A 27,352-nucleotide genomic window follows, 5' to 3' on the forward strand; every position below is an offset into this window, starting at 1 on the left:
GCTGCAGCGGGGTTGCAGCGGGGTTGCAGCGGGGTTGCAGCGGGGCTGCAGCGGGGCTCGGACGCGGCGCCGGTGCGCGGGGGGTGCGCGGCTGCAGTACCCGCGGCGGCCGCTCGGCGGCGCGGCGCTGCCGCCGTGCTCGCCGGGGCGGCCGGCGGCGGGGGCCGCTCTCTGCCGCCTTCCCGCGCCCTCTCCTCGCTCCGGCAGATCTCGCGAGAGCGCGGCCGGCTGGTGGCCGCGGGGGCTGTTGCAGCAGCGGCGGCGGCGGCGGCGGCGGCGGGAGGAGGAGGCGGCGGCGGCGGCGGCGGCCGGGGGCGGCCGAGGAGGCGGCGGCGGCGGCGGAGGAGGCGGCGGCGGCGCGGGGGCGGCCGCGCCGGGGCGAGCAGCGGCGGGCGAGGCCCGAGCGGCGGCGGCGGCGGAGCGGCGGCGGCATCATGGCGGACAGAGACAGCGGCAGCGAGCAGGGCGGCGGCGGCGGGGGCGCGGCGGGCGCCGGGGGGGCCGGGCGCGGGCGGCGGCGGCCCGGGCGGCGGCGGCGGCGGCGGCGGGGGCCCGGGCGGCGGGCTGCAGCACGAGACGCAGGAGCTGGCCTCCAAGCGGGTGGACATCCAGAACAAGCGCTTCTACCTGGACGTGAAGCAGAACGCCAAGGGCCGCTTCCTCAAGATCGCCGAGGTGGGCGCGGGCGGCAACAAGAGCCGCTTGACCCTCTCCATGTCGGTGGCCGTCGAGTTCCGCGACTACCTGGGCGACTTCATCGAGCACTACGCGCAGCTGGGGCCCAGCCAGCCCCCCGAGCTGGCGCAGGCGGCCGACGAGCCCCGGCGGGCGCTGAAGAGCGAGTTCCTGGTGCGGGAGAACCGCAAGTACTACATGGATCTGAAGGAGAACCAGCGCGGGCGCTTCCTGCGCGTCCGCCAGACCGTGAACCGCGGCCCGGGGCTGGGCTCCACGCAGGGCCAGACCATCGCGCTGCCCGCACAGGGCCTCATCGAGTTCCGCGACGCCCTGGCCAAGCTCATCGACGACTACGGCGTGGAGGAGGAGCCGGCCGAGCTGCCCGAGGGCACCTCCTTGACTGTGGACAACAAGCGTTTCTTCTTCGACGTGGGTTCCAACAAGTACGGCGTGTTCATGCGGGTGAGCGAGGTGAAGCCCACCTACCGCAACTCCATCACCGTCCCTTACAAGGTCTGGGCCAAGTTCGGCCACACCTTCTGCAAGTACTCGGACGAGATGAAGAAGATCCAGGAGAAGCAGCGGGACAAGCGCGCCGCCGCCGCCGCCGCCCCCGCCGTGGGCGCCGAGCCGCCCCCCGAGGCCGAGGCGGCCGCCGCCGGGCCGCCCGGCGCGCTGCTGCAGGCCGAGGAGCCCGAGGAGGACTGACCGCCCGCCCCCCGGGACGCGGACTGGCCCCGCCGCCGGCGGGAGGGAGGGCGGGCGGCGGGGCGCGGCGGCGGCGGCGGCGGCCCGGAGCCCCCCCTCCGCCCGGAGCCCCCCCGGCCGCGCCGCCCGCCCGGCGCCCCCCCCCGCCGCCCGGCAGCAGCAGCGCCTCAGACCCGCCACCCATCGCTGGATGTTCCTCCACTTTACCCACCGTATCAAACAGTAAGCAGCTGCTAAAACAAACAAACAAACAAAACAAAACAAAAAAAAAAAAAAAAAAAAAAAAAGAAAACCAAAGCAAAAAAAAAAAAAAACCAAACAAAAAAAAAAAAAATGAAAAAAAAAAAAAAGTAATAACATTATATATGAACTGTGTTTCCTACTTGATTAAAAATATAAAGAACTGAGTGTTTATTTCCCTAATTAACCGAGAACTTTTGTACACGTTTAAGCTATTATTATTAAAAGTGTTTGCAAAAATGGTCAAGATTATAATATTGCTGAATTATATAAAAAAAAGTCCTTTTCATGTTGAGCTAACATTTGACTTTAGCACAAAAAAAAAAAGAGATATTTTAGAACACGTAAAATAATATTTTTAGTTTTTTCTTCTCATTTTGTTACCAAATTTCGAACCTTACATGGAGGTTACTATAGTATATTTGACACCCTATATACCTGTGATTAGAGATGTGTATATATATATGAGGGCTAGGCATGCTGTGTGTCTGAGCTTTGTCTAAATGTTATGCAGAAGTTTGTAGAGTTAAAAGGTACGTAGGTTTAATTCATGCAAGGTAAACAATAAGTGCTCTCTTTTATACAATATGCATTGCATCTGGACCTTAAACATATAAAAATGGTCAGTGAAACTTCTGTGAACATGAAGAAAAATTATTAAAAAAGGCATTTAAATGAAATTTGCTAACTTGTGATTTTTACGTTTGAACCAAAGTTATTCAAATAGTAAAAAAAAAAAAAAAAAAAAAAAAAAAAAAAGAGGAAAAGAAAAAAAAAGAGAGAGAGAGAGAGAAAAAAAAAATGAAAAGTAAAGAATTTTCTCCCATAATATTTTTTTTTCTGCACCTGTTTGGTTTACAACTGAGTAGGCGTATTGTCATTATTGTGTATATGAGATGTACTTGTATTGTTCATAATATATTTTTTTTATTCTGTGTACTTAAAGTACTTAACCTGACGTGCAGCGGTTTCCAGTCCACCTGTTTTTGGACAGCAGGTAGCGAGTCTTTCCGTGTCGCCACTGGCACTAGCACTATCTCCTGAACTCGTGAGAGGTCCGGACCGATGCTTTGATCCCTGTTAACTTCCGTAGGCCTGTTAGGAGCCAGTGCAGCGCCAGGGCAGCGTGATCCCACTGAGCCATGGGGGTCGGAGTTTGGTTGGACAGTGAAAGCCAAGCCGGTGTGTGTGTCCGTAACGGATTTCCATGTAGCTGTGGTGCTAGTTATTATTACTGGCTACATACCTGGCAAGCCTGGCCGTGCCCTGCCCTCCCCGTCCCAGCTCCCGCCGGGCGCGGGCTCTGCTCGAAGCTTAGGCTAGGGAAACGCAGATTTGTCAGAACACTAATCTGTCCAGGTGTGTTCTCCAAATTGAAATTGTTTGTAATAATAAGAAAAATAATAATAGACTTTTACAGGTTGTCTTCGTTGTTTTTCGGTTATGTTTTTGTTTTTGTTTTTTTTTTTCCTTTTAAAAAAAAAGAAAAGTTGGTGTGCTTTTAATTGACTAACTTCTTGCTGCTGTATAGTAAAATATTAATATATTTTTATCATTAAACTGCTGCATGACTATCATCATTGCGAGTGAAGAGAAAATGTTATAAAAAAAAGATGCCTTAAACAGTGAAAACAAAACTTTAGTTTTTGGTTTTTTCTTTTCTTTTCTTTTCTTTTCTTGGCTGGAATTCAGTAGAGAGCGTTTCAGAGAAACTAGAATCTTGTTCCACTCGGAAGTTTTTCGGGAATGCAATCATTTTGCTGAATGGTCTTGGCTGAGTTAGGGGTCAGGTAGACCTGAGCTGCTCCTGTGCGAGCAGGAGCTGCCAGCGCTTCTTTACCGAGGGGCGAGGATGGAGTGTTCGGAAGGGTGGGGAGAAAAACAAAAACAAAAAAAGAAAAAAGCTTGTTTTAAAGAATTTGATTTTCTGCTGTCGTTTTATTCCCAGTTGAAATGATAATTCCCTTTTTCTTCTTGGTTTTGTTTTGGTTTTTTTTTAATTTTTGAGATGTACTGTAAGTGTCAAAACAAGCTGTTTCCATTGTACCATGCATTATTGCCCTTGAAAGAAGTTTGCTGTTAGTGTTCACAGAAAGTTAAACACGAGCCGCTGGTAGCGAGGTGTTTCTGTTTCTTTTTAAACAATCACTGGAAATGTTTAAAATTGCTTTAATGTGCACTTTTCCTATTTCCCAGTAGTGAAATAAGCTTTTCAGAGTGCGTAATGTGACATTTGAAATGGTTCTCAATTGCATGTAAACATGTGTCTGATAACCTGCTTCTGAATCGGAGGCTCTGGATGGGCAGTTCCAGCGATTATTGTACTTCAACTGTGATGTGTCGGGACTGCACTCTCCATGCTGCTAGACGTAGTTAGGAATTTAATTGCTTTGGTTTTGCTACTTGATTGATTGATTGTCTCGGTCCTGCTGTTCACTGCCCTCCCCAAAGTTGTCGCGCTGCCGACGGATGCGCTCCGGCGCCCGTAGTTCCACGCCGCCGCGGTGCGTTCCCAGCAATAAGTAGCGGGAGGAGGCGAGGAGAGCACGGCGGAGTGTCCTTCCGTCCCTCCCGGCTCCTGGGAGCATCGCTAACGAGGCAGGCTCCTCCCGTGGTCTTCCTCGCCCGCGCCGCCCGGATCCTGCCCAGGATCCGGCTGACTCGAGGAGCGCACGGGCCGCGCGGTTCCAGTCGAACCAGGACAGCCTGGGACAGCCCGCGGGCAGTTCTGTGAACAGTGGCCGAGAACTTGTGGTCAGTTTTTGTCTCGTTTTGGGTTTCTTCTGCGTGTTTCCTTGGTTTTGTTTTGTTTTGTTTTGTTTTGTTTTGTTTTGTTTCTTCTTTTAACGCACGTTCTGTATGTTCAAGGACTTGATGAATGATGATAATGAAAGACTAAAATGACTGTAAAGATTCGTGGGATTTTGCTCCTGGTTGTTTTAGTTTTCTTTTGATTTAGTTTTTTGCTTTTTTTGTTTTAATTTTTTGTTTTCCCGGAGGTGCTCGGTACTTTACCAAGGCTCTAATATCTCAGTATTTAAAACAAAGTACAGAAAACCCTGTTTAATGTTAGAAGAAGAAAGGTATATTTGACCATATGTGTTGTTTTAAAAAAAGACAGTATGCTCAAATGTGCCAAGATTCCTAATTCCTGAGAAGTATGCCTTATATTTTCCTTGATGATATGCTTTTAAATGTCTTGTAGAATAGGTCCAAGAGCATGATAAAAGCTACTTTATAATGACTACGTGCAAGAAAACTTGAAATTCATTGCAATACTGACATTATTTTATTTTTACGTTAAAGGGACACTGTCAAGTAATTTACCATTGAAATACAACCACCTTTTAAGTGGTTTTATGCTAACGGGGAAATGTCCTCCGAATTCAAATTCTATTTTTTTGTTAAAAGGAAAAAAAAAAAAAAAAAAGTTAAATCGTTCTGTCTTTGAGAATTTAAATTTAAAAATAAAAATAAAAAGAAACAGCATGAGCCGCCGTTGATTCCTGCCTCTTCTTTGCGGTCCCGTTTACGATGCTGCGGCGGGAGGCAGCCAGCAGCTTCCCGGGAGCCGGGGGGCCTGGGCGGACCCTCCGTGGCTCCCCCCGAGCGAGCCCCGGTACCGGGAGCCCCGGGTCGGGCCGGGATCGGCGGGCGGGCAGGAGCCCGGCCGCGGCTGCCGGGAGCGCCCGCAGGCGGAGGGCTTTTCGGGTTTTTTGAAAATTCGATTGGGAAAAATAATAAAAAAAATAATAATAAATAAAAATAAAAGAAGGAAATAAATACTCGACAGTGTCACTTTGTGCGTATCCCTCGCAGGGGTTGAAATGCGCTGGGCGTAGCGCTGCCGGGAGAGCGGCTCCCGACCTGTCCCGGGACTGTGGGAAGCGCAGAGGGGGCAGCGGGCGGGTGCAGAGCCCACCCCGGGCGCCAGGCAGAGCTGCTGCCGGGGATTTAACCCCTGCTCAGAGCCGACCGGTAACTTCTTTTTGTCGTTGTTGGTTTGGGTTTGGGTTTTGGTTTTGGTTTTGGGTTTTGTTTTTTTTTTTTTTGGGAGCAATTACTTTGTTGCCTTTAAAAATAGCACTGTAACCACCTTTTTTTATGATTAGCTATAGTGTAACCTTTGTCCCTTCAAACTATGCAAGCTATGAAATGTAAATTAGGGATCAGTTAAAGATAGTTGATTATATTCAATCAGATGACATTCATGCACTAACTGGAGTATATACAGATAAAGCTATTAGAGTGACTTGTATTCTAACAGCAAGATATAACATACCTACCTATTCTAAAAAAAAATGACTATTAATATTGTATAACAGGACTGTGGGGGTTGGGAGGGAATGTTATCTCTTATCTTCTTAAAAGGGGATTTAAGATTTTTATAACTGTTTTTTTCCATCAAACTTTAATATTTTTGTCAAATTTTTAGGTATTTAATTTGTAAAATAGATTTTACTTTGTACTGGCGTACAGAAAATAGGGGTTGATTTAAACTTTTTTGAAGCCAAGTGATCAAGTACATTTGTAATAAAAAGTCAATGGATCTATATCAGTCGTACTCACTGTTTTCATTTCTTGTACGTTCTAATGCAGTGGCGCTGTATGTCTCCCAAGGAAAAAAAAAAAAAATTGGGGAGGGGGGTGGAAGGAGAAAGCAAAAATGTCAGCATTGATGCTGCCAATTGATGCAACTTCGCGTGCACAAGTGGCCCCTGGTCAGTGGAGATTTGGTAGATATGCATTTTTCCTAAAAACACAGTGCACTTTTTCCAGAAGGGTTTATGCAAACCTGACGTTTTTGGCATGTCTTCACGCTTCCACCTTGGCGCCCGTAAACTCCAAAGTGGCCCTTTGGGAAGCGCCTTTCCCTGGCACTTCAGAAAAAGCAAAACCAACCAAAGCAAAACTCTGATTTCTTCTCAAGTGGTGAACTACAGCACACGATATTTTTGCACCCTCACACGCTGTCTCCCTTCCTCCAAGGTCTGCCACTTGCTTTTCTCTAAGTTCAACAGGTCAAAGTTATTTTTGCTTCATTTTTTTTTAAGTAAAATTGCCAAGTGTTTTGGGTCGAAGACTTCAGCAGATCCACGGAGCTTGGATCCAACACCTTGCAGAGCGCTGACGTAATTATTTTTTGGTTGCTTGTTTGCTTTAAACCCAGCCCTCCCCTTCACTGTCCCAGAGCATATACCAAATCTGATTGACTTGTCTGTGGCAGAAGCTGTGGGAGTCAGCAGGGAGAACGATGACATTAATGTACAAGAATGCTAAAACAGGTTTACATTTTAGGGGCTCTCGTCAAGCATGAAAACTCAAAAGTATAACTAGAACCAACCAATTTCCTCGGTTTTGGTAGTCCTCCAGGCAGACAGTGAGTCTCTCTTAGGTGAGCTGGAAAGAAGGCAGTAAAGGCAAATTCTTCCACAGCTGTGCAATTTGCTCCTTCAGAAACCTGGTGCTTCCTATTGGATTGGGTGGCTTTTGGAGAGGTAGGGCTCTGCTTGAAGCACTGTGAGTTTCTCTTTTAAAAAGACACTGTCAAGAATTTTTCTTTTTTAGAAACCCAGTTTGCAGCTTTTTTTTTTTTCTGTTTTTTGGGGGGTTTTTTAACTTCTTTTTTTTTTCTTTTGTTTTTTGTCAGGCTTACCCAAACTTTCCCTTTATTGTCTTACTCTCTTCCTTCGTTGGCTGCCTGCTTCTTGTTAACTCAGCTTGTGCAGCTGGAGGGTCACTGTTCCTGGTGGTGTTCAGACTACCTGGAAGGAGGAGCTCAGTGGTTTGAAATTCTCATGCTGGGCTTTTTTATATCTTTTGCACACTCATTTCTCTCCCTAAAAGTTTTACTCTCCTTGGCTTTCTCCTGTAATGTGTGAAGAAAGGTGAAGGGCTCTGAATTTTTGGTGCCAGAACAGAAACGGGCTGCGTGCAAAGCGTTGTCACAATGTTTTGACAAAACCGACAAGGTAAACAAGCGAGTTCCATTTTTATTCCTGATTCCTTCTGCTGTTGCCATCTCCTTTGCCGCTTGCAACAATGAAAGAGAGTTTCTGCCCAGAGATTTTTTTTTTTTTTTTTTTTTTTGTGTGGTTCCTTTTACTCTGCTCATTGCACATGATTTAGCTCGCTGGCACCGCAAAATGTGCGTGGGTTGTGAGCGTGGCAAGGAGATACGTAAATAGAGTTTAAAGCTAGTTAAGGTTAATTTAAATGGACTTCCAAAACTATAACCTTTTTTAAAAGCTCGTATTCTCAGAGCCTTATCTTTGGGCCCGAAGTTCATGACTTTTTTTTTTTTTTTTCCTTCTCTGAAGTGCTGTGTGCTGTGTTGGGATGGCTGGGGGTGATGGCACAGGAAGGATGCTCCTCTCGTGTGGCAGCTCTCCGGAAGCTCCGCAGCTGGAGCCGGGCTGCCTGCTCTGCTCGGCTCCCAGCAGAGGCTGCCTTCCCGCTCCTGGTCGTGCCAGATGGTCCTGGGTCTGCTCTGGGAGCTTCTCTTAGCCTGCCTGTCCTTCTTTGCTCGTTATCTTTCCAAAGCATTTCAATTCGTGATGGGACTGTGTGTTAGCAGCACTGCAGTCTGGGAGAGAGGCAGCTCACATCAGGGTCCACAACCATCCCGCTTCTTGTGAATTACGAGTGGGCCACGAGGCTTTACTGGGCTGTGTGCTGCTTGTTGTTCGTGCAGAACAGCTGCAGATGGCAGAGAGAAGTAAAGGCCAAATCACCCGTTTGCAGGGGTTTCACAGTGTTACTTCCCCAGTGGCATTTTGGATATTTTACTGCGATTTGGTTGGCAGAGAAGTTGCTGCTGGAGGAGTACATTGGAAGGGAAAGGATGAGCGGGCAGGCGTGGTGCTGTCACTAACAAAGGCGTTTCCTGAGCCGGCAGACTCAGGCTGGCTGAGAAGAGTTTGTCCAGGGGAGGAGCTCCCAGCAGTCACAGCAGAGCTATTGTCTGACTGGAGGGTGGGAAAAGGCTTTTGGAGCAAGGTGGGAGATGGGATGTGGCAGAGATGGATGGCCAAGGTACACCTGGGCTGCCGGGCAAGTGCTTCAACATCAGCACCGGTTTGGCACTTAGAGAAGCCCATGAGAGCCTGCTGACTTTGACTCTTTGCCACAAGCAGCTGGGGGCTGTCAGGCAGCTGGTCCCAAGGGATCCTGGAGCAGTGGGCACTGAGCTCCCCAGCTGGGGTAGCTCTGCTGGTCCCCATCATTGCAGTTTGGTGGCTGAAGTCAGATGAGTGTTTTGTGTTTTGGAAGAGTGTCGAAGCACATCGCTCTGTAAGAATAGTAACCGTTTGTGTAGCCTGTTTGAGGCAAAACATCACAGGAGAGGGACAGCTGAAGTCATACAGCAAGGAGCGAGGTGTGTTTTCACAGAACAATGTCAGCTGGAGATTAAGTGAAAAAAGATAAAGATAGAGGACTTTTGGCCCCACTATTTGTCTTTTGAGTGTTGACTGATTAAAACAAGACAGAGTGAATGGCTGGATATCCCCGAACAATGCTTCACTGTCCCTCTGCAGATCGATACTGCTGGCACTCCTTCACCCGCAGAGGGGAGCTGGTCCTGAGCTTTTTGCTCTGGAAGGCAGCGTGGCCAGCCAGGATGGAGCCTGCTCAGGCTGCCTCTAGATTTTGCCTGCCTGTGGGTGTTGTCTTATTCTGGGTGACCAGACATCACCTGGGCTGTGGCAGTATCTCTGCAGCTCGAGCTGAGCGTGTGGTTTGGTAGGGAAGTTCTGCTGTCCCTGTGTAATGTACCTTGGAGCAGTCTAAGAGCACAAGACCTGATATAGTTTGGGTTTAACTAAGACAAGTTTTACCAGCCATTAGGTTTATCAGGCCAAGCTAGAGCTTGCAGGAGAGAGAAGTATCCACAACACAGGTAACGTGGCTGTCAGGTCCTGAGCAGGGACTACTTTGCTGTTGAAATTGGTGACCCTGGCCAGTTCCACATCTCCTCCTGCTGAGGCTTGAGTTCATGACGTGGTGAACCTCTGCTGCTTTCTGGATCAGCCATCAGCTGGGAGTGTGTTTGCTTTGAACCGGAATCTGCTGGATCTCCCTAGCAGGAACTCAGTCTTAACTCAGACAATTCCTTGGCTTTGCTGGTGATCACTTGGTTTGCTGTCCATCCTGACATTAGCTGTGCAAAAATACACACCTTGGCCCTTTCTGAGTCTTGGGCCACGTAGCAGACTGAAGTACAAAGAGGATTGGCTGCAACACTGGCGGTGGGAGTTTCTGCTGAGTCTCCCTGGCTGTGGCATTGATGCATTTTTTTCTTGAAACACTATCTTGAAATATGCAGGAAGCAAGAAAAACCAGCTTCATTCTTTCTGTTCAGGCTTGGAGAGGTGAGAGGTGTGGATTTACATCGGCAGCAGGGAAGGATGTGCCCCTCTTGGCTGGGGAGACCTTGGAGGGAGGTGGCTGTTGTGGGAGCGGGAAGGGCAAGGGCATGACTTAGATTTAGACAGCTTTTTGGGAAAAACTTCCTTGTGTTGAAATGTCATCCCGGCCACGATGTTGATTTCAACGGAGAATTGCTTGTGCAAGTGGCTTGCAAGCTGCCTCTGAAGCCCCGTGACCGCGCTGACCCCGGTGGCTTTGGCTGTGCTGTGGACACGGTGCAGACGCCGTGCAGCAGCCCCGTGGGTGCAGCCTCGGTGCAAGAGATCGTGTCTGACAGACACACGTCACGGTTCGGGCTGGGAGGTGGTTCTGTCATGCTTGCAGGAAGGTCTGGGAGCTGAGCCTGGGCTCTCAGGCATCATCACCACCTGCTCTGGATTGATGCACGGGGCAGCATTGGCACGGGGTGTTTCGGGGTGGCTGCGGGGGCTGACCCCCCCGGCGTGGTTTGTGCTGCTGTGGCCCGTGTTGAGATGAGGCTGGAGGAGGCTGTGTCCATGTCTTACAGGCCTGGAGAGTTTCTGTTGCTGCGAGTTGAGAGTCAGTACATGAGCAGAGTTTGTTTTTTATGTTACTGGTGAATGTCTTGATGTGTGACTCGGGCTCGAATTGCTGTGTGCCCATCGAGGCTGGGACGTTAGAGGTTGGGGGGTTTGTCCTCACTCTGGGTAGAAGGGCGGCTGTCAGAGGGCAGGACAGTTGTTGTGCATCAGGCAGGACCTGTCTGTTGGGATGTCTGGGAGCAGCACTGTCATTTGAAAGGCAGCCACTCTGGTTTGGGTGTCTCTGTCCCCCAGCTTGCGTGTGCTCTAGTGTCTCCCTAGGGAATGCATTTTATTTCTCAGTACTCTGTCCTGGTTGCACAATAGTGAGCACTGTGTAGGCTGCTGGCTTTATTGCCCGCAGTCTCCTGAGGTTTGGAACTTGCCTGGGCTCACCTTTTGCCCAGGCATCTCATGTGGGCAGGGGAGCTCAGAGCAGCAGCTCCTGGGGAGTGAGTCTGCATCGGCACATCGGTGTCAGCCGGTCCAGGCTCCTCACACCTCACACAGGGGCCGGGAGGTGAGCGCTGGGATTTCAGGGACCAGCTCTTCTCTCTGCATCAGTCCAGCAGAAGCACGTCCAGCTGGCTCACTTTTGGGCGAGCTGGGAGGGCTTGCCGATCTGTCAATACCTCAAGAAATGCCAGGGCTAGGAATCATGGAGAAAGGTTTTTGTGAAATCTGGTATTTAAACCTCCCACTCGAGTGATGCTGAGGAGAGCTGGCAATGTAGCATTGGCTTATCAGGAGCTGTGTGGGCAGGTCAGCTTAAAAAAAAAAAAAGTTGTGTGAGCAGCACCAGAGGTGAAGGAAAGAAGCTGGTGTCTTGTCAGGTACAGAGTTTAAATGGGGTCAGAATTTCTTTTTATTAAAAAGATTGTTTTATTTAAATAATAAATGACAGTACGTTCACCGTTGCCAGGGGCTGCTGAAGGGCAACCAGGCAGGTCTGAGCAAAGCAGAGACTAAAGGCTTTGAATTATTTTCTGTCATTAATAACTCTGAACTGAGCACTGCAAATTCATGTAAAAGCCATCTCTGCTTTCATGCATGCGAACAGTTTGCTTTGTGCATAGATCTGCTATGATCTGAGGCTAATTCTATCTTAAAAACAAAAAAGTTGGCTTCTGAGCTCCACCTGTCAATAAAAGTCCTGGAAAATGGGTCCTTGCAGGCTTCTGCAAGGCCATATGTAACTTATCTTGTCCAATGCAAGTCTCTAATTGTCGGTTTAAAGTAATTAAAAAAAAAAAAAAAAAACCCGAATCTGTTAACGGTCAGTCTATTTTTAGTTTAAAGATGGACTTTATATCGTCATAAAGTAAAATTCCTAGCTTAATTATGGGAATCAAAGTACATTGGCTTAATTGCACAAAGAACTGCATACAAGAGTGCAGAAGAGAGGACACGCTTTACGAGTGCTGATCTGCTGATGAAATACTATATGGAGCAACAAGTGGGGGCATTCCAGGCTCCAGAAAGCATCCTGAGGCCAGAACTGCTGAGCTGCTGGAGGAGAGATGGCATCAAATCCTCTGCAGAACATTAGGGTTCATTCCCACCACAGCACTGGCTGCCTTGCTTTGTGTTTGTGGAGACTTCAAACTGGGATTGAAGGAGTGATTTATAACCAAAGCCTTGGTTGAGGAGTTGATTTGTGTTCTGGAATTGCCTCCGGGAGCTGGAGAAGCAGCTGGGGGAGGTTTGAATGGCAGAGGATTTGGTGATGGGAAATACAAGCTCCCAATGATTAGGAGATCCATCAGACTATTTCCCTGTTGATTGGACACATAAACCTTGAAAGGTCTCAGAGTGCTTGGGGCAAGCCTGAAGCTGTCATTCTTGAAGCTGAGATACCTGGGAAGCTAAATTAGGTGTCCAGGAAAGAGACAGAATTTAGGATGTGGCAGTACCTGTTCCTAAAGGCAGTGTGTGTGCCTGGGAAAAGGCTGTGACAGGGAAGTGACATGAGGAGCTGTGACTTCACAGCATTTCCACTTCAGCCCAGGCGTCCCCAGACTGGTGGCACGGGAAGTGGGCAGGGTTTGGGGAGGACAGACTGAGCACGGCTGGTGGGAGGCTGGGAAAGAGGTTGGGAGCAGAGCTGTGTGCACGGGAGGGACTGGGCCAGAGTAAGGAATGGGCACATCTGCACAGCAGGGTGGAAACAGGAGACAAAAATAGTTGTTGTAGACTGCTCGGTGATGAAAAAAGACCTTGGCACAGCTGGTCTGATTGAAACGTGGTGGGGGTGATGGAAATCAATAAGATTCTGCATTACCTGCCATTGTAGCAGGTGTGTTAGGTCGTAAATGAGGAACACTACATCTAAAAGGTTGCTGTAAAATCTGAGGAAATTGGAGTACTGACAACCAAACAGCCACATTTATGTTGGATATAAATTCTGTATTTTAATAACATGGAGGTATTAGGAAGTTTTCTATTCCAGACAAAAGGAAAGTTGGGGATTTCATGAGCCTGGGGGAAGAAACAGGCACATGAATCTTCATAAACCTGTTAGAAAAAGTAAGTTCCATTATGACCATGCTATCTGGCCAGATTGGTTGGGAAGGAACTGACTAACATTTGGTGAGCAAACATCTTGATTTACTTAAAGGATCGTTTCTTGTAACAGCCTGGTCTAGAGTTAGCTTTTGTTTAGGACTAAAATAAAAGAACTGATTCAAGATACAATTATTGTTGAGTTGTTAAGTGCAGTGACCGCCTGGGGACCACTGAATGTAGGTTCAGCATTCTCAGGGGTAGAAGGTGCTGGGCTAAAAGCCTAAAAGTCTCGTGTTCCAAAATATTGCAGGGGAGAAGATGAGAAAAATGAAGTCCTTAGACTTACCATAGATACCTGGGAAGGTTACTGGCATCCAGGTGAGGCAGAACTGTCATGAAAGAGCAAACAACCCTAAAACTGTTGTTAAAAATAGTTATAAAGGAAGGGACTTCTGGACTTCAGGAAGATTCCACCAAAGGACAGAAGTCCAGTTCTTGAGGAGCAGACTGGAAGAACCATGTGGTAGGGCAGGTAACCATGATCTGAAAATGAAGCAGTTTAGGCGGGCCCTTGCAGAGCTGGGGGCTTTGGAGAACCAATGCTGTCTGAGGGACATCAGAGACAAGGTTGGGGAAAGAATCTGGGCATGTGGGACTGAAGACAGAATTAATTTCCTGCACTACTTTTTGCCACCAAAGTGATCTTCCATGTCATTCTGGAGCACAAGGCGTGTTTGAGAGCCTGCTGTCCATCACCTCAGCCTTTTGGGTGAGACAGGGAGCCTTCCTCCTGAGAAACTCAAGTGAGGCAGAGATGCTGGAGCAAAGTGGGAAATCAAAGTGGAAGAGCAACAGGTGTATCAAGGGGTTTAATAAAAGCTTGGGACTGGAACACTTAAAGGTACTAACAAAAACAGGGCTGTCAAAAAAAACAGCGTAGTATTCTCCATGACTAGATAAGGTCCTAATGTCAGGTTATTCTCTTTTTTTTTTTTTAATTAAAATTTAAATTTAAAAATTAAAATTAAAATCAAAATGAAATAAAAATTAATATTTTTAATTGATCGGAGCATTGGGAATTGCAGATCGGCAACCATGGACTCCAGTTTGAGAGGAGAGGCTGAAGTGCTGTAGCTCTTCAGTGTGTGAGAGGTGGAAAGCAACATACTTTCTGCAGAGAAAGGGGGTTGGACCAGGTGATCTCTTCCAACCCATTCCATTCTTTGATTCTGTGATCAGTCTGGTTTGCTGGGGCACCTACCAGACTGTCTGAACACATTGACAAACAGCAGGATAAAAAATAGGCTTGTAATGAGAGGGGATATATCACAGAGCCCTGCTTTCATTGCAGTTGATATTTGCCACTTGGGGAGCAAAAGGTAGACTCAAGTTTAGTTGGAGGAGGTGATTAAAGGCTTCCAAGTCTGCATCTTCAGCCTTTGAGCAAATGAGTTCCATTCAACGGTTTTGTTAAACCCAAAATTGCTGGGTAGAGAAGAGTTGATTTTCATGAAACTTTTGTGGTGGACACCGCTAGGTCCAGGTTGCAAAATCTGGTCTGAGGGGAGAAACAAGCCCAGAATACTGGGTAACATGGCATCTAGATTTCTCCTGTAAAGCAACACCCCCAGTTCAAATTCCCGCCTTGAGCTGGACTTGCAGGTCCGCCAGATCCCAGAGTGTGCCTCAGCAGCTGATATTGTGGGTATGTTCTATTTTCTTTTCCTTTTACTAAGAAAAAACTCAAAGGTCTTGATTTTTAGAATGGGCAGAAAGGGAAGGAGCAGGGACAGAGGTCTGGGCAGCATCTTCCAGCTCTTGCCTATGTCTGTCCTTGAGGGAGGATTGTTGGTGTGTGCACATGCAGACCTGTGCTAGCTCTCTTCCCAAGAGACCCAGGAGAACCCACAGGTAACTGGTGTCACCCAGAGCAACCTTTTGCTGCCCTGGCTTAATTTTAGGCTTCTTAAAAGTCTAGGAGTCATGGCTAATACTCTGGTGTCCCACACCTTCCCTGCCTCCAGTAGATGATGGTACCAAAGAGTGAGTGCTTTGATGAGTCGTTGGAGTTTGCAATAGAAGCAGGATAACTGCAGGCACCGTGAGGCTTTCAGTCAGAGTTTATGTTTAAAGACAAGGAGCACAGTGGTAGGGTTATACTGGAGAAGTGGCCCCAGCCTGGCTGTGGCTGGAAAATTGAGAAGAGCATAAGGTTTGGTGCAGTGAGCATGGGGCTGACCTTGGGACATGTGAGGCAACAGGGAGGGAAAAAACAAGCAATTTTCAATGCTCCATCAGTATGCCAGGCTGTAAATTGTTCATTCAGGAAGAAGAACTCAGATTGTGGTGGCAGAGCCAATGAAGTGAAGGTGTGTAGCCTGCCACAGGAACCCTGCCCATTCCAGGTGTGAGGCTGCTGAGCAGGAGCTCCTCTGTACCACAGCTCCTTACACCCCCACGCTGTCCCTGTGCTGCTCTCCCTGGAAATCGGGTGGTTGTCACTGGCACAACCTTTGTCCCTACCCCTAGAAATCCATTAGATTGCTCACTTCTAGTTAAATTATACCAGCTGACTTTGAAGTACTCGATATAAAACCGTCGTGGTATGCTTGCATGATAGTTATTTGATGTAAGACAACAATTTCTTGTGCTCTCTCTTTAGGAACTTGGGCTTTGAGTTTCACTGGGGTGTGTTGTACGTACCCAACTGCACAGGATCAGGCCCATCTCTGTTTTAAAGTGTATTTCACATCTGCGATTAGAAATGTTCTAGGAAACAAATTAGAAGATCGAGTGGCCTGTCACAGGCTCAGATGATCATAGCGACTTGTGCTAAAGGCTCCGTCCTCGTAGAGACCTGCACGGCTGCTTTGTGTAACTGCTGTCAGAGCTCTGGCGTTCTGGTAATAGTGTTTTTAAATAAATGTACCGAGTATACTCACCTTTAAATCCTGTTAGGTACCAATAACTATCGCTGGTATTCTGTACATTAGCTCTGTACTAGCATTCACATTGGACTAGGCTTGCTAGCGTGAGTGTCAAAGATGACTTGAAAAAGGAAAATTAATTTATACCCTTTTCATGTGGTTCTACCCCGTGTAGTCAGTGGTTTGTAGAAGTACCAGAAGTGCTACAGCTGTCTTCCCCCTTCTACTTGCTGTGATACTCTGCAGCAGAACAAACAGATTTAAGTCTTTTTCCATGCTTTGGAGACACTGAGATATCATGGTGAGGTGCGTGGAAATACCCAGATAAACTGGGCCCTCACACAGAGATAAGGCATCTTTTCTGTTTGTTGTTTTTTTGTTTTTTCTTTTTTTCCTTCTGCTCCATCCTCCAAGTTTTGGTGGGTTTTTTGATTTTTTTTTGTGTTTTAATGTTAAAAAGTTATTCCCTCATCTGTCGGTGCAACATCCTCTAGGATATTTGTGGTCTTCCAGGAAAGGTAGACAGGACTGGAATAACTAATGCCAAAAATTGCCCTTGGCAAGGGAGGGAAATCCTTGTTGTCAAGGCAAACCCCATCCAGACTTTTTTCAGCACACCATAAGGGTATAAATCCCGACTTTTTCTTTTCCAGGTGATCATTAAGGCCAAGTAGCAGAGGGCAGGGTTTTGCCCTCCGGTGGGGTCCCGGTGCCGTGTGGCATCCGCGCTGTCCCGCAGGTCTGAGTCCCCGGCGCCCCGGCATTTAGGGAGCTCGGTGGGGTTGGCTTTCACCGTGTCCTCAATTTGGATCCCCAGGGCAGAAAAATTAGGACTTTCTCAGTTAAAGAAAAAACCAAAAGCGTAGCGAAATCTCTGGAGAGTTGTGTTTCCCCACAGCAGTGACAGCCCCTCAGCACCCACTTCTGTTCAGCCAGGACCCCCAGGGTCACTCCTGCTGGGTTTTTAGCCATCTTGACCTCATGTTTGCAAATATTATTGGTAATATAATGCTCTATGTACAAATGTCTGTGTGGCTCATGTGTATGTTTCTGTGGTTCAAGTCAGCCGCAGACTTCTGGAATTTCATTGTACTTTGGTTAAATGTTGGACTTTTAACTCTTCTACTGTATGGCTTCTTGATTTCTCTTGTCCAATGTGGACCAACTCTATTTTTGGAAATAAATAAGCATGTAAATAAAATGAATGGGTTTATGCCACTTACAAGAAAATGCTTTATTTAAAATATACACTCAGTCTTGTATATTTTATGGTGTCTCAGGGAGCAGCCGAGGCTCAGGCCCCAGCAGCCTTGTGCTGAGATACCATATTATGTACAAATTCACTTCCAAGTGCTTTTGGAAGCAGACTTCCCATCTCCTGAGCCAAACCCCCGTAGGACCAGCCTTGCGGAGGAGGGAGGGGGGAATCCAGAAACACGTCATTTAAGGGGAGTAAAGGAAACGAACACGACTTTCCTCTCAACACAAGGCTTCTGGTTTGAGGTATCCAGGTGCCAGAGACACTGCCAGGTGCAGGGATGCCGTGGGTCGGTTCTCGGCTCCTGCCTGGGAGCACATGGAGATCAGGAGCACAATGACATCTTTTTTTGATTTTTTTCTTTTTTTTTTTTTTAATTCTCCATATAAACCAATATTTACCAGTAATCCTGTGTTTCTGTTTTTGTTTTTTGGCAGACTTTTACCAGTAAATATCGGTTTATTCCTGAAACCAGAAGCCCTAAACATACCTTTGTTTATAAGGTCAGTTGGCATTTTGTCTCTCTCATTCCCCACTCCCCCCCAGTACAACCCAGCAGGTGGTTGAAAGGTACCGAGTTCTCTTTCTAGTTTTCCTGCTCTGCATCTCTGGGAACTGGAGCCCGCAGGACCTAGAGCCTTCTGTTGGTAATGTAGATCCGAGTTTACAAATTATTCTTTTACCATATTAAATCCTGCTTTTAAGGACAGAGGTGTTCCCGCCTGCCCACCACGGGAACTGGTAGAAACCCCTAAATTGCTCCTCCTCTCCGAAGCCTGCGGGTAGGTCTCTCACCGACATCTTCAGGCTTGGGGCTGAGAAAATAATTTATCCCAAAATATACACTAAAAACTGCCATTTCTGGTTTCCTGTGAGCAGGACTGGGGGAGGGAAGGGCGGGAAAGGAGTTTGAAACTTATTTTCTCCCCCGTTTTTTCTACAAAGCAAATGTGTCACGGGGAGGAGGGAGAGAATGTGAACGGGGCCCTTCCTAAACTCATTATAAACTCCTCCTCCGAGGCTGGGAGAAAGGGCAAGTGAAAGATCTGATCCTTAAAAGGACATCACCGGGTGTCTGAGACCCCAAAAGCAGCTGGCGATTTTTAAGGACTCAAATTGCTTTTGGTCTATCCCAAGACAAGTTGACTTGGGAGTGTTGAAGCCTCCTTTTTCCCCACAACTATTTGCCACCCAAACACTGAACGTTTTGTTAATACCCCAGAAAAAGAGAACCTGATGAGGGATAGAAAAAGTTGGCTGCATGGTCCCGGCCCATTTTTTTCTCCCAAGCAAACAAAATGCAAAAAAAAAAAAAAAAAAAAACCAAAACCAAACCAAAGCCCATCCCTGACCCTCCCCCAAAAAACCCTCCTGAAAAAGCAAGTCAAAGAGGATCTCACATGCCCGGTCTGGTTTTGTCCTACTTGGTTGACAAGAGTGTTTTTGGCATAGCTGCAGCCCCACTATGTCCCTTTAAGGAGCACCGTGGCTCGTTTCCTCCTCACCAAGCCCGAGCTGAGGGTTTTGCCGTTCCTGAGAGCAGACCGAAGCTCCTGCAGCCTTAGTTGGAGTCCAGAATGAGAGGAGCCCTTCCAGCTGTGCACTTTGAGCTGAAAACTACCTTTCCTCCCCTTTTGCAGCCTGGGTGGTTCTGATTGCTGGCAGTTCTGTAGTACAACCTTAATCTGAGCAGTTGAGGCTGGTCCTACCTTATCTTCAGACGTCTTGCGGAGGACTCCTGTTACCAGTTTGGTACTCAAAAGCTACACCCCACCATCAGAAGTCACTTTTTGGTTTTTTTTTTTTTTTTCCAAAGGCAGTGATAGCTCACCCTCTCTAGCTCTAATGGAAAACCTGATAATTGCAATGCAACTTTCTAATAAATTGTTCATATATTCATAATTCCGTTGCAATCCCAAATTGGAGAAGAGATCTGTTAAAGGTATATATTAGTCTAGATTTTTCTTATTGTAAATACTGTAATTTTATAATACTGTCAATATTTTATTAACTTAGAAATATTTAACAGAGTTTAATCTATGGTAGTTGATTTATTTATGGGTTTATGTTGCAGCCAATTACATTCTAATGTAAGATTAACTTTCAGCATGTAAACTTTGAGTGAATATATCTTTGGAAAGATTAAGAGAGAAAACTCTCGCTCTTAATCTATAGTGTTTATCCCCGGTTTCCAGCTGGGAATTATTTAACTAAATATTACGAGGTTTTGAGAGCTCATGAATCTAATAACTGCAGTTGGACTTGAAAACTTGAATTTCGAGATGTACCTGGCTCTTTGACCCTGTGAAAAAGTTCATTTCAGTACCTGACCTCTCTAGCACAGAAGTCTTTATTTTGAGCAAAGGGACACTGTCAGATCAATTTTAGTTTCTCGCTTCGGGGGGGGAAAAAAGAAACCGCAAAATGCAGCCCTGTGGCATGCGTGTTAATTCCTTTTGTATCGCAAGGGGAGCAGCTCCTCTCCTAAAGCTTCGGGTCCCTGGCCAGAGCACCTCCATCCCTGCAGCCGGGCAGGGCCGGAGGGGTCCGGGCAGCCCCGGCTGCGGTCGGAGCTCGGGGACGTGGGCAAAAGTGCACAAAAGTCTCAAACTTGACGATTTTTGACCAAAGCATTTGCTTTTTAAGAATTGAAATCTCTCTCTCTCTTTTCACCTGATGGTGTCCCTTTAGCCTCATAAAGATGTTCATGTTCTCTGAAAACCATGAGAAGTGATATTTTCAAGGCAGGGGAGAATTGGTCTGTCATGTGTATGCAACGCAACTTGCATAAAAGTACCAAAAATATCTTGAGGGTTTTCACAGGCGTTGGTTTTTTTTGAGTGTAAAAGTTAATCTTGATTAGAGATGTGCCAATCTTTACTGCTTTCCTGTAGTGTTGTTACACTTAGGCATTTCAGTTCACTTACAAATATATACTGTAACAGTATACTTTGTACAGATTTATTTAAAATTTATTTGAAAACTGAAATAAAGTAGGCAGATAATAAAGATATTTATTTTTCATTTGACTATGTAAGAAGGTATCATTCTTTTGGTTTTAGTGCACTGGTGTACCAAGCCTCAGAACCACTGCTTTCTCCAGCTCATAGGATGCTTTTCCAGACTGTGGATACGTGTATGTGTACTGCTGTGTTGATAAGTAAATGCCAACGATGGAGTTCGTTGCTTTTATACATCCCAAAGAGAAGTTCTCCACCGTTCACTGTCTGTTTTCTGACCGAAAAGGCGTGTGTTTGTGAACAGTGTTCACGCCAGCTCTGCCATCCCACCCTCACATCAGCTCACACCAATGCCAGGATGGGAGGAGTTGCCTGCGTACCTTCCCCAAAACACCCCGGGCATCGTCAGGGAGCAGTTCAGACCTGTGTCCTTTGGGCTTTGTGTAAAGCAAATGCAGAACAAGAAAAATCGAGATGTTAAATCCATTAGAAAACCAATTCCTTATTGTACAGTAGTATGGAGATCTCTAGTCAACCTGCCATTAATAATAGATTCTTATTTTTTTGAATGATCTATTTAAAAGAACAGCAAGCATTGTATTTGCTAGTAAATCTGAAGTGTTTACATGGAATTACTAAATAAATTATTTGATCTAAGATGGCTCTTATCAGTGCTGATTTTTAATAATGGAAATTCGGTTTGGCAGCTGCTTTTTTAGTTCGTGCTGTTCTTTAAAATCTTCCAAAGCAGGCGCTTTTTTTTTTTTTTTTTTTTTTTTTTTTTTTTTTTTTTTTTTTTTTTTTTTTTTTTTTTTTTTTCTTTCCCCACTGCATCCTTGTGGTTCAAATTAGGTTCCGAGGAAGAGGCAAACCACGCCTCTCCCTGCAAGGCCTGACAGGCGTGCTAGCTCACGTTTTCCAACCTCTTTTTCCCTTCACATCCCAAACAGCTGAGACGAGCAGGATGCTCGGAGCCCAAAGCCCCGCGGCACTCGCCGCTGCTCACCGGGCTGAGGCCCGGGGCCTGGAGACACAGGATTGGGCGTTTTTTAGCAGAAAGCTTTGGGATAGAAGTAGAACATCCTCCTGTGAGGTAATGAGTTGTCACACTCAGTTCCAGCGAGGCTTGGTCCTGCTTCCTGCCGTTCCAAGGCTGCTGGAACACCCCGTGCTCCCGGTCCTGTCCCCTGCTCAGGGCCGTGGGTCCGCGGGCAGCCAGAGGCTGAAGCAGATGAGGGCTTTGGATCATCAGCAAGGCAAAAGGCAAATTCAGGGGCTCGCTGACGTGGGGGAGCCCCACAAAGCTGCGCAGTGCCCAAAACTCCCTGGAGCTCCGGGGCCAGAGGATGGGGCAGGTGCTGCCCCGCCTTGGGGCTGCAGGTGGAGAGCGGCAGGAGGGAGAGGCTGGGTGCAGAAATGGCTGTACCAGGAGCAGAGGAAGGACAGGCAGAGGCTGGGTGCAGAAATGCCTGTACCAGGAGCAGCAGCAGGACAGGCAGAGGCTGGGTGCAGAAATGCCTGTACCAGGAGCAGAGGAAGGACAGGCAGAGGCTGGGTGCAGAAATGCCTGTACCAGGAGCAGCAGCAGGACAGGCAGAGGCTGGGTGCAGAAATGCCTGTACCAGGAGCAGCAGCAGGACAGGCAGAGGCTGGGTGCAGAAATGCCTGTACCAGGAGCAGCAGCAGGACAGGCAGAGGCTGGGTGCAGAAATGCCTGTACCAGGAGCAGCAGGAGAAGGACAGGCAGAGGCTGGGTGCAGAAATGCCTGTACCAGGAGCAGCAGCAGGACAGGCAGAGGCTGGGTGCAGAAATGCCTGTACCAGGAGCAGCAGCAGGACAGGCAGAGGCTGGGTGCAGAAATGCCTGTACCAGGAGCAGCAGCAGGACAGGCAGAGGCTGAGTGCAGAAATGGCTGTACCAGGAGCAGAGGAAGGACAGGCAGAGGCTGGGTGCAGAAATGCCTGTACCAGGAGCAGCAGGAAAAGGACAGGCAGAGGCTGGGTGCAGAAATGCCTGTACCAGGAACAGAGGAAGGACAGGCAGAGGCTGGGTGCAGAAATGCCTGTACCAGGAGCAGCAGAGGAAGGACAGGCAGAGGCTGGGTGCAGAAATGCCTGTACCAGGAGCAGCAGCAGGACAGGCAGAGGCTGGGTGCAGAAATGCCTGTACCAGGAACAGAGGAAGGACAGGCAGAGGCTGGGTGCAGAAATGCCTGTACCAGGAGCAGCAGAGGAAGGACAGGCAGAGGCTGAGAGGCTGGGTGCAGAAATGGCTGTACCAGGAGCAGAGGAAGGACAGGCAGAGGCTGGGTGCAGAAATGGCTGTACCAGGAGCAGAGGAAGGACAGGCAGAGGCTGGGTGCAGAAATGCCTGTACCAGGAGCAGCAGCAGGACAGGCAGAGGCTGGGTGCAGAAATGCCTGTACCAGGAGCAGAGGAAGGACAGGCAGAGGCTGGGTGCAGAAATGCCTGTACCAGGAGCAGAGGAAGGACAGGCAGAGGCTGGGTGCAGAAATGCCTGTACCAGGAGCAGCAGCAGGACAGGCAGAGGCTGGGTGCAGAAATGCCTGTACCAGGAGCAGCAGCAGGACAGGCAGAGGCTGGGTGCAGAAATGCCTGTACCAGGAGCAGCAGCAGGACAGGCAGAGGCTGGATGCAGAAATGCCTGTACCAGGAGCAGCAGCAGGACAGGCAGAGGCTGGGTGCAGAAATGCCTGTACCAGGAGCAGCAGGAGGGAGAGGCTGGGTGCAGAAATGCCTGTACCAGGAGCAGAGGAAGGACAGGCAGAGGCTGGGTGCAGAAATGCCTGTACCAGGAGCAGCAGCAGGACAGGCAGAGGCTGGGTGCAGAAATGCCTGTACCAGGAGCAGCAGCAGGACAGGCGGGCATTGCAAATGCCGGCTCCGGCCACACCGTGTCCCCCTCTAAGCGCCGCAGACGCTGCTTTTCTGCCGGGCTCTGGAACCTGGGGAAAATGAACCTATCAATAATGCACCTGTCCCCGCATTCCCCGCTCCCGGGCTGTGGCGGACGAGCGCTGAGTCACCCCATGTTTAATTCAACGCTCTCAGCGCCAGAGCCCTGGCTCCAAACCCGTCCAGTGCTTACATTATGCACTAGCTGAAATTTTTGTTGGACATGGATTTCACGCTTCGTGTTCAGGGCAGGATTCCCGTCCCACCCCGCACCCGGCTCCGCTGGCTGGGGAGGGGTGAGCCCGGACCCTGCTCCACGTACACGGACAGTGTCTCCCCAAGCCTTCCCCTGCCCCCTCCCTCTCCTCTTTCCCTCAAAAGGTTTGAGATATCCATCCCTGGGCCCTGCAGCACCACCCCAGCTCTCCCTGGGCCTTTCACTACACCACGCTGTTTCCACTGGAAATCATTCAGCTCTGGCTTACTCCTCTGAATAGCATATTTACACACATCTCTATCTCCTTTGTGAGCTAGCCCATGGTTATGAGCAGTATGTTCCTAGAAATTTGCTTTCTGGTTTGGGGGGAATTGAGCACACTGATGAATTGGCTCCATTTGTCTGAGTAACATCAGCAAACTTCTCTGGGCCAGATGCTTCTCCAAGCTGATACCCACTGGCCAACTGCTGGTGCTTGAGAAGAAGCAGGAAACAGCCGCCCTACACCTTGCCAAGCCATGAAAGGCCCTTATTTTGGAAGAAAATACTTCCTCTATAGCTTGATTTCCCACTCCAAACACAACACTCTCTTTACAGCACATGGGAAAGACCCTCAGCATTGATCCCACTGCCTCTCATGTCTCCACTCCTCATTAATGCTCAAAGCAAAAACCAAACAGAAACGTTAGACAAGATCTCTGGTCACAAAGATTTTGGGGTTAGTAATTGCTCATGTTTGTTTGCAGTGGATGGGGCAATGCTCCAGTAACTCAGATATGGAGTATCCTGAGCTGGCCTTGCCTCACAGGGTGACTCCCAACCAAAGCAGTTCCTTCCATGCTGGTTTGGTTGGCATTGCAGAGAAGCAGTGACTTTTCTGGGAATTGGCCGAAGTAGGTTATTCAGGATAAAAAGAAATGCCCCAGGGTGGCATTCCTGACCTAGGGAAACAGAGAAGGTATTTTTGCTGCTTCCACCGCTGCTGCTCACATGGAAAAGTGACTCAGGAGCCAACTGGTAGCTGCCCAATCCTTCCCAGTCCTGCCATGCAGGTGTTGGGAGTAGAGACTGCTCTGCATTTCCAGGAATGCATATTTGCAATGAAGAGACATAGAAGTGAACTTGATCCATCTCCTAAGAGCTTCCCTTTCAACCCAGCAGAGCATGGGAACTGTGAAAGGAATACTCGAATTATTTTGTCCTGGATTTGTTTCTCCAAGTCTAAAATCTGGAGCTGCTGAAAGTGGGGAATTTTATAACATACCCAACGCTCAAGTTAGCCTGGGAATCCAAAGCTGAGGCAAGGACAGAGGGTGATTTCTGCTGCCAGGCAAGGAGGAAGGAAGGCAGCGTGACTCTTGGGGAGCCACTGCTCTCACCCCTGGGCGAGCAGGGACGCAGATGGGGCCGGCTGCTCCGGAGCCCTCGGGGACAGCTGCCCGTCCCCAGGCTGGGGAACTGTCTCCATGGGGCAGCCAAAGCTCGGTGCCAAGGGATGCCTGGAAGAGCTTGACCCTGGCAAGGGTGCCCTGGGAGAGCCGCAAACACAGCGGGAAAGAGGAGGGGATCGGTTTTGAGCAGCAGAGCCCAGCTCAGCCCCACTGACCCTACAACTGGCACTGGCTGCCCTGCACCTCCCTTCGCTCTTCCCCACAGAAGTGTCTCCCTGTGCCAGCCTGCATCCATCACAGCCAGAGCAAACATTTCCAGGACTGAACTGACTAAAACTGGAAGCAGGAGGTGCCCAAAGTGCCTCTCCCTGCCCTGCCATGTGAGATGGAGAGTAACAACGGCTGTATCGTCCAGCACAGCTCGCAGCCCGCAAGGATTCCCAGCTGAGGCTGTTCATCTTGGTCATGGAATGAACCTGCAGTGTATCTCCCAGGAATGGTCATGGAAAAGCACCTTGCCACGCTCTGCCCGCTGCGCTGGCTGAGGGCTGCAATGACATCCTGACCATCACAAGGGCAGCCCAGTGCAGTGCTGGGCTCCTGTAAGCACAGGAGAAGCTGTTCCAGCCCAGTGCAGTGCTGGGCCCCCATAAGCACAGGAGAAGCTGTTCCAGCCCAGTGCAGTGCTGGGCTCCCGTAAGCACAGGAGAAGCTGTTCCAGCCCAGTGCCGTGCTGGGCCCCCATAAGCACAGGAGAAGCTGTTCCAGCCCAGTACAGTGCTGGGCTCCCGTAAGCACAGGAGAAGCTGTTCCAGCCCAGTGCCGTGCTGGGCCCCCATAAGCACAGGAGGAACTGCTCCAGCCCAGAGCAAGCAATTCCTGCTCTTAGAGGGTCCCCAAAGCTTTTCTGAGTGAAGGAAGTCAGATCTGCCCCCACCAGCTGGTGATGCTCCCCCTCACTTTGCCAATCAGTGAATCTATCCCAAGATGATCCTGTGCAGCTGAAAGATCCTGTTACTCCTCAAAAAAAGTAACCTCTAGCAGCAACAGAGCACTTATAGCTGCCCCATACCTGGGAGTGTTCCAGGCCGGGCTGGATGGGGCTTGAGGCAGCCAGGTCTAGAGGAAGATGTCCCTGCCCATGGCAAGCAAGATGAGTTTAAGGTCCCTTCCAAACCCAGAGCAGTCCATGGTTCCATGAACAGCAACAGCTTTCTCCCCAGTTGGTGGTTGCCCCTGACCTGTGAGGGTTTGCCCTGGCTCACAGCAAACACTGATGTCCCCACAGACTTTGTGACCAGCCCAGTGCTTTGCCCCGAGGCTGCCAGCAAGGAGTGTGCACCCAAAACCCCAGAGCCCAGGTCTGTGCTGCAGGCACCTCCTCGCTGTGCTGAGCACTCTGAAAGTAACATCGTGTGCAGGATGAGCTGAGCCCCATGTGAGGAGCAGCAGGGATGAAGGGAATCCCTGTGCCCAGCTTTGATGTCCCCAGCCCTGCTTCTCCTTTCCCACAGCCCCTGGCACTCAGTGCTCCTGACCTTGCCTTTTCTGTGGTGAATGTCCCTTCATTTTCAGGCTGCAGCTCGAGGAATTCTCAGCAAGCTGCTGCTTCTCCGTGATGGAATTAGCGACAGTGGAGACAGCAGTAGTAATTATTCAGTGACCTAGGAATGACCTTTTGATTTTAAAAATCCATCGCTCTACTGAGGGCTAAACATTCACGAACCTAAAGAAGCTCCTGAGGCACCAACATTTGGGCAACAGCAAAACACCTGGGAAAGGTGATCAAGGAGGGAGAAGGTCCAGGCAGTGTCTGAGTGAGTGAAGGATCCTGTTTGGAACCAGGACTCGTACCCCTGAGCCCTGCTGGTGTCACAGCCTGGGTGCCTCCAGGGGCTGTGGTGACCCTGTCCAGGTGCTGGGACACAAGGATCCCCGGCTGCAAGAGCAGCCCTTCCACGGCTTTTTGGGAAATCCATCCCCCAAACCAGCTGTGGGTGCATGTCCACTAGATGTGGAACTGCTGGTGGCACCAGCACTGCCCCATTTGTCACCCTCACGGCCACCAGACCTTCCTGCCTGTGTGTTGGCACAAAGCTGGCACCACCCTTGGCCCCGGCAGGAGGTGCCACGAGGAGCAGGCGGGAAAGAGACCTCCTCAATTCCCATGGTCTCTTGGTTTGCTTCCAGACCTCCAGCTCCCAGTGCCTCTGAGCTGGGAACCTGCTGGGCAGGGTGTCCTGAGCTCTGCTGGCCTTCACACAGACTCACTCCCCACGACATGGCCTCTGCCCTGCTTTTGGTCGTGATGGGTACTGGGATTCCTGAGGAGCTCCTTAGGAGATCCCACCTGCTACCCAAGCCCCTCTGGGGAGGAGGAGATGAACCTCACACTGGGGAACTGTGACCTGTGTGTGTCCCAGTTGTTCAGCCCCTACTGAAAGGGAAATCTCAGTCTCCCAGGGATGGGTCAGGAAGGCAGATGAAGGATAAATTTCTAGTGCTCTTTTTTGCTTCATACCACAAATGTGCCCAGTGAGGCTTCTCGTGGAGTCCTGGGCCAGCACCCCAGCTCACCTC

The 27,352-nt window shown here is 49.1% G+C and overlaps 1 protein-coding gene and 1 long non-coding RNA gene across 2 annotated transcripts; both read left to right on the forward strand.

Moving 5' to 3' along the window:
- The first annotated feature begins 434 nt into the window (after positions 1–434).
- Positions 435–1,386, forward strand: PURA (purine rich element binding protein A). The gene is given in 2 exon segments (XM_040078104.2): positions 435–497; positions 499–1,386. Coding segments are annotated over 2 exon segments (951 nt in total).
- Positions 1,387–1,499: 113 nt separating this feature from the next.
- On the forward strand, positions 1,500–20,905 carry LOC120759137 (uncharacterized). Its single transcript, XR_005703125.1, has 2 exons — positions 1,500–1,608; positions 17,726–20,905. It is a non-coding gene; the product is annotated as an uncharacterized LOC120759137 (long non-coding RNA).
- Positions 20,906–27,352: the final 6,447 nt, after the last annotated feature.

Source organism: Hirundo rustica, chromosome 14 (genome assembly GCF_015227805.2).
Source record: "Hirundo rustica isolate bHirRus1 chromosome 14, bHirRus1.pri.v3, whole genome shotgun sequence".
NCBI lineage: Eukaryota > Metazoa > Chordata > Aves > Passeriformes > Hirundinidae > Hirundo > Hirundo rustica.